The sequence below is a fragment of the Gavialis gangeticus genome, unplaced genomic scaffold (genome assembly GCF_001723915.1).
Source record: "Gavialis gangeticus isolate Ggan-Ray unplaced genomic scaffold, GavGan_comp1, whole genome shotgun sequence".
NCBI lineage: Eukaryota > Metazoa > Chordata > Crocodylia > Gavialidae > Gavialis > Gavialis gangeticus.
The window spans coordinates 149,941,088-149,948,436 of NW_017729025.1; the positions used below are offsets into that span (position 1 = coordinate 149,941,088).

Genomic DNA, 7,349 nt, shown 5'->3' on the forward strand with positions numbered 1-7,349 from the left:
ATAATTTCTCCCATCAGCCTCTTTTTTTCAAATCACCAGTGTTTTGAATCACCCAATTCACATTCCCCTCCAGAAACCATGCAAACTTACCGCATTCTGGCACACAGACATCAGCAAATGAATTAAAGAGGATGGTACCATCTGGGCAGAAGCATCCTTCAACAAAACCTTCAATTGTCTGGTTACCAGTTCTAGAAGGAAAAGAGGAATGGATATTCAAGTCCATTTTTCCTGCATTATATGATCAGAATTTTTATAACATTCTTATAAAAGATGCATAAGGAAGAGATTTCCTTAAACAATCCAGATGCTCTTTTATAAGCTTTCTTTAAACTCCTTACATTCATACATACCCCAAATATCCAAAATTATTTTATAAACATGGACAAATTATCTTCAGTTGTTCTACCTGCATTGAATTACAGCTATCTGTGAAATGTAGCATTACAGCTGTTTGCAAGCACACAGCAGTGCCGCCAATAGATTTTTTTTTACAAGGTAAATTAGAAATTGCAGAGGGAGAATAAGTAACAGACTGTAATTAGCCAAAGAGGAAACTGGCCAGGACTCTGATTCTGGCCTTCTTTCTCTGAAGAAAGGTGACATTTTTAATAGTCACAAATAGTCAGGACATCAGTTTTAATGTCACAAGTGAAATATGGCACCTGTAATAACCTGTAGTAACTCATAAACTTTGCTGAATCACCAGCACCACTGGTTCTTCAAACATACGTTTTGTTCTAAAATGCTTCCTAAGTTCCTATCTAAAGACAGACCCAGTTATGCACAGTGATATACATGAACGAACAGCTAATTATTTGGTTTAACCTTACCTTTCGTTACAGGTGACGGGCTTTTGAGGACCACATGCCTTATATACCTTGTCTGGAGGACAGCTGTATGCTGTGTAGGAGCAGGAATATAGTTAATATGAAAATGAAACATCAGGGTTAGAAAGCAAAGATGATCCTTGCCAATTGTTTTTAATGCTGTGTGTACCACAGGGAAATAAGCAACAATGATCTTTGGCTTCATAAATCCTTTTGAGCAGAGTAAATACGGAAGTATAGCCATCTAAAATATCATAACAGTTAATAGTTTTAAACTTTACAAAGGTTTTGGGTTAGGTTTGGTTAAGTTTAAGGGAAAAGACAGATGTGTTTCTGTTTTATCTGAACTAATTTATTCATGCCTTAATAAGCAAAGCTCTCTTTAGACAGAGGGGCCTGTTTCTCTGTGACTATAGTTTATATTTTTCCCCCCCAGAAAAGCCAGTATTAAATACTTCTTATATCCATATTAAGTTTTCTGCAGTACTACTTACAGCATTTTCCTTGAGTCTTGCTTCTCCAGTCAGTACAGATACCATTAGCAATGCAGAGGGAAGAATATTTGTCCAAGATGATGCATGGGAGGCTGTCACTGTTGTTCTCACATGACTCATTGAGACATTCTGTATAGAACTTTCTTGGAGGAAGAATCTTATGACACTCTGCAAAGATACTTTAGATACAATAGACAAGATGGTTGAATGGTGAGGTATGGTCACTATAAAGACATATAGACAAGTCAGAGTAAAGTGGTTTAAAGCAGAGGTCGCCTGTGTATGGCTCTCAAGCTAGATCTGGCCAGTGGAGCCATTGGATCTGGCCTGCAGAGCTGGAGAGCCCTAATGGCACTTTGGCATTGAGGGGCTTCATCTGGGCCTGTGCTGGAGCTGGGTGGTTGTTCTGGCCTACGGCACTGACAGGTTGTTAGCCTTTGGTTTAAGGACAAGATACTGCCTTGGAGATGCACTAACTTCTATATAACGATTTTAGCTCCAAATGAGTGATTTTAGTGACAAAGTAATAACACTCACTGATGGCAGTTTCATGAGAATTGTTCCTCGGCAGGTTGTGTTTCTGGACAGTATAAATTTGTATTAGATAAGTCTCATATTTATGTGAAGCTATATGATGCCTAAAGTAGGATCCTTGGTACATAATGGAGATGACAAACTATACTGCTATGCTGTGTTTTTAAAAGTTGAATAAAGAATATTTCTTTGTTATTATTACAGTCAGCACTGGAATTCCTCCCCCGCACCCTCTCATTTCTTTTAATTTAAGCCCGCTTCAAAGATGACAAATAAGGTTGCCAAAACATTTGGTTCCTTTTCAGTAAAGAAAAATACTCTGCATATAACGTGAACCTACTCGCTCAAGATCAGCTCACAGAGAGGCAAAGAAGAAATGCAGATTGGTGTAGTTAGTGAGGTCGGAGGAGGCGATGGTGTTGTAGTCTCTTGACAATAGGGATTGTTTCCATTCTCAGCCTTCCACGTGTAAGCCATTTCTGAACACGAGGAAACTTCCTGACCGCCTTGCATGCGGCATTCGTCTGTTTTTATATTTGAGCACGTGCCTGGTAGAACACAGATGGAATTAAATGTAAATGTTATCAAAGTACTGGCAGTAGTCTATAGCATGGCACGTTAAGCAAAACTGGAGATGTCCACTTGAATGGAACCAAGGTGTGCAGGGGGTGATTGTGGGATGACCAATGAATGACTTAAATTAGAAATGTTCTTGTTAACTGAAATTGCATTCTGAGGGGATTTGGAGAGTATCTAAACACATATATACGATGGCTCAGCTATTGGGTTTTTTTTCTGTTTTTTGTTACATTTTCTGTAGCTTCTAGAACTTAAAGGATCAGCTAAAGTCAACCTTGCCATTGGTATAAATAAGGATAGCTTTCGCTTGGAAACAGTTTTAATGGAAAATGGGAGTCAAACAATTCTACTTACCACACTGGCCCTCAGTGTTATGTGCAAACAGGCTGAATGGCACTTTCACTGTGAAGATGAATCCGTTCAAGGAGATATAAGCATTGATGGCAGGAATTTCAACAGTCAAATCCTTACCAACCCTGGTAACGAAAACACCATCCTTGCTAATGCTTTCATTAATTGGCTCTTTGTTGAAAAATATCTAAAAATCAATAGAATAAAAGCAGTTGAAACAGGTTTATTTTGAGCTCATATAGTTAGGAAGGATGTTATTATTTTTAGGGCTAAATCTTATTTCCTTTGTTGTGTCAAAGTGGTACATATATAGTCATGTAACCAGGTTACAGCTTATGCATAGCTTTCAATTCACCTCTGAGTGTGCAGGCCCAAGTTCCCTCACTGAGTTTAATCAGTAGGGGTGTACTTGAGTTGAGACAGTTGCCCAGCAAAACAGGATTGCCTGGGTACATATGTAACTAAGGCTGAGTAAATCCCAAAATTTTAGTTGCAGAAAGCCAAGGTGTCAGATGATGAAGAAGGGAGAGGATCTTTTTCCCTTTTAGTCTATATAGGGTACTCTTCCAGGGAGCAGGAGACCCATGTTTTAAGTCTCACTCACTTAGATTTTCTCCTTCCTAACAAAGCAGTTTAATTACCAGGCAACAGGGTAGGCATTACCCAGAGCTTTCCCCAGCCCTACTCTTGAGGTTGGTCTACTGAACAGCCAAAAGGAGATATGTGTGGCCAGGAGAAGGTGATCAAGCTACAGGGCATATGGCTTAGTGAGGGAGATGATTCCCCAAGAGTGGATGCTGAGTTTTAGCCTGGGCACCTGCTCTCAATAGGGCACAAACTTTCCTAGTGCTGTTTATCCATTTTATGCAATGAATGTTAAATGCAAGGTACAGTGGGCCAACTTCAGAAGGAGGCCTGGAGAGGGTGCAGGCACTAGCCTGTAGACAGGGGTTAGAGCACATACCTGGGAAGCAGTAGGTGTAAGTTCAAGCTCTTTTTGAGTGAGGGGGCCCTAGAACCTGGGTCTGCTCTTTCCTGGGTGAGGGGTCCTTAACTGTTACGTGAGGGAAATCCCCCTCCACCTTCCCATCACTTTAATTCTAACAGGTACAGAAGAAGAGTGATTCATTTTTGCTGCAGGAGAAATAGAATCCCAAACTGCAGTTAGATGGTTGTGTATGTGCTATTTGGGTCATATAAAGTGAAATAGTTTTTAACTTATGATGACAAGAGTCAAGTTGAGAAAGGAAGAAGCAAGCCCCTACTATATAGCTGACCAGCCCTTTTCAAAATATGTACAAAATAGGGAGATTCTTGCAGAATTATAGATGATTCCCAGATGAAATGCTATATGTTTACAATCTTTAGCTGTTCTGTATAATGATATTTAAATACGTTAGCCTTGTTACTGAAATAACACTTTTTTTGCAGAAAAATACAAAATTGTACCTTGTTAGTTACGTTTCCCTCATGTGTCTGACTGCTTAGCACTATTTCCATGGAGTTGTAATTCACAATGATAGATTTAGGGCAAGAGAGTTCACCAACCACATCACAGTTGTAATTGTCAGTAAGAACACTGAAATTGTATTTTGGCACAATCTCTTTCACCAGCACATATCTGCAGAGTCCACTGAATGTGTATTCAACCCCATCAAAAGTCTTGTAGCCAGAATTGCTCCAGCCATTACAAACACCTTTCAGGAAGAAAACAATATAGTTATAACTCAAAGATAAATATAATTTCTCAATGAAATTATAATTTCATGCTAATTGCATGCTAATGGCATAGCAATCGCAATCTGTGTTCAAAATAACATTTTTTTTTTCTGATATTGGAACTCAAGTTGTAAGTAAATAAATCATAATCTTTCTCTTGTGTATAACTTCAGTAACAATAATGATTTTAGGATTAGAATTCAATGTCCAAATATGCCTATCTATCCATATATCAGTCAGCTCTTGTACTAGCTTTACACCATACTATGATCTGAGCGCACCTACACAAGATGCTACGTTACTGTAGCAATGAGCTATGGTGAAGTAGCATAGGCAGGCACAAACCATGATGCTGATACTACATCACTGTAACAACCAGCTATGTTGCTGAAGCTTGTTTCTATGTCACCGTAGCATCTAGTACTAACTGTGCACTGCTGGGACTGTGCAGCACCTGCCAATACTGCAGAGTCACTTAGTACTTGCTAAAGCAAGTATCAAATGACTGTTCAGCACCAAATGTGCAGTCCCAGGTACAAGTAGATGCGCCTTCTGATCATTAAAATATTTTAAAAGCTATATCCTATTCTAATGCATATGTAATGAATGCTTAGCTACTAGTTATATACATTTATATAGTAATTATATACTCTTATAATTCAAGTATATTAGCTGCCTTCTCTCTTAGGAGAAAAAGTACTGTCTAAGGCACTGACACATCCTAAATATATTATAAATTGGAGAACTATAATTGGTGAGTGAAACCCACTATATTTAAATATTATATTAATCCAGGCAGCCTGAAAAAAAAGTTTTTCTTCATTTTTGACTCTTAAAAATCATGCAGCATTTATGCTTTAATTGGTTTTTATCTTCCTTACATTCACACTCATAATGATAGGTACAGCCATCTGGCTCATAGATTTTTACTGGTTCGAGTCCATTTACACAGGTGATAACCTCTGCAGGTGGAGGAAGCTCCAGAACAACTGTGTTGTTTCCCACACATGTTGCCTTAGTGCACTTATCAGACATCCAGGTTTCGTTTATCTGAAAGAGAAAAGAAAATCTATTTTATAGTGGTCTGAGTAAAAAATTCAGTTGTTTGTTTTAGAATAATATTACATTCAATCTTTGGGATTATGGTTGCTTCAGGTAAGACTGTATATTTGTAGTTGACAAGAAAAGAATTAACAGAAATTTAATCATGTACCTAATGGAGAAACGGAATGTGTGACTGCTGTTACATGTTTGAGGTTAGAATCAGGTGAATGCCGAAGATAAAGTAAGTTAGTCTTGAGCATTCTGTTGATTTCCAAATTTGAATTTTGTTTCATCTTTGTTCAAAGCCTTAACTATTTACTTTTCATGAACAAAAACAAACACATTTTTTTCAGGAGAAAATGACAGCAGTTAATGAAGATGAGGTTATCCAGTGACTTAAATGCTCAGTCATATAACACATTAAAAACACACGTGAATTTTCGCTGTGAGCACTTTGTAAACCTTAGACTGAACATATATCCACATAAATAGTAATTGCATAATTGAAAATCTTAGAATTTATAAAAACTGCCTCGCTATCAATTTGTGGAAAATTTGAACATAGGAAAGGGCTAAACTCATCAAAGATGTTGGTTATTCACTCAGCTTTAGTTACTTTATGGGAGTAGTTATAAACGTTACATAAAGATATCTCATTTTAGTATATGCAGAGAATATTAATCTAATAGGTTTTAATGGATGAAGATGTTCCAATATTCTTTTAAAAAACCTCAAAATTTTATTTTTCATTGCTGGGAACACCATAAATTTTATTGCAGTTATTTATAACTTGACAGCATGTATTCATAGCATTTATGTTCTACACAGTTACAGACAAATGTAAAAGTTTGGTCCTGAAATGTACATGAATCACTCCCAGTAAAGCTGATAAGAATGGTGTATGGGAAAATTTAGGGAAAATTTGGGTGAACCTTGGCAATTATGATAATGAGGAAAAAAGAAATTACCTTCCTTGGAGGATCCAAACTAGGACAGCCTTCTGGTGGTGGTGTAGATGTTTCTGGAGATGGTGAGATTGTAGAAGAAACAGATTCTGGACTTGATAAACCTGAGGTTGTAGGTGATGTGGTTGATGAAATGGAAGAAATTGTGGGACATGGCCCCTGGTATCGGTCAATTTCACATTTGTCATTGCAAAGCGCATAAAAATAACAACCAGAACTATCTGTTCTGTTGTATACAACTTGCCCTAGAAAACAAAATTAACATCGAAATTACACAGATGATAGAAATTTCTTCAAAAAATCAACATCCAAGAGATGTCAATATTTAGCACCCATACATGGATCTTATACACAAAAACGGCAAACTTTTAAAAACTATTTTGTTAAGTTAGCTTAATAAAATTATAAAGGGCTAACATTTCTCTTTATAGCAGTCAAATAATAAACTTACCAGGAGAAAACAACTGGTCAAATACATGGCAGAAACATTCAGTTGTTCTGCTTGCAGTGGAAGATGAAGTTTCTTCGGTTCTGACTATTCCCCCTGTAGTTGAATATTGAGTGCTGGTGGAAAATATTGAGGAACCTCCAGGGGTTGTAGATACTAAAGGAGATAAGGTAGAAACTGTGGAAGCTTGTCCCTGAGGGAGTTGGCTGACAGGTGATCTAGTAATAATGCTGACTGCGGGCTTTGTACGGCTTGTAGCCAGCGTAGTAGTGGGGGCAAGTGTTGATATCGTTATGGCTGGCTTGGGGGTTGTGGTATGAAGGGAGGTGGTTGTTTGCAGTGTAGATATGCAGTTGGGGTTGGCGTGACAGCACCAGAATCGAAC

General features: G+C 37.8%; 1 protein-coding gene across 1 annotated transcript in view; it reads right to left on the reverse strand.

The window, feature by feature from the left end:
* The window catches only part of LOC109299404 (mucin-5B-like), a 71,040-nt gene that overhangs the window by 19,542 nt on the left and 44,149 nt on the right, over positions 1-7,349 (reverse strand). The window contains exons 31-39 of the mRNA XM_019519986.1: positions 6,968-7,265; positions 6,520-6,761; positions 5,389-5,557; positions 4,238-4,485; positions 2,792-2,975; positions 2,199-2,406; positions 1,325-1,503; positions 834-903; positions 91-191 (exon numbers count right to left, since the gene is read on the reverse strand). Coding sequence (XP_019375531.1) covers positions 91-191; positions 834-903; positions 1,325-1,503; positions 2,199-2,406; positions 2,792-2,975; positions 4,238-4,485; positions 5,389-5,557; positions 6,520-6,761; positions 6,968-7,265 — 1,699 coding nt within the window. The remainder of the gene's footprint in view (positions 1-90; positions 192-833; positions 904-1,324; positions 1,504-2,198; positions 2,407-2,791; positions 2,976-4,237; positions 4,486-5,388; positions 5,558-6,519; positions 6,762-6,967; positions 7,266-7,349) is intronic.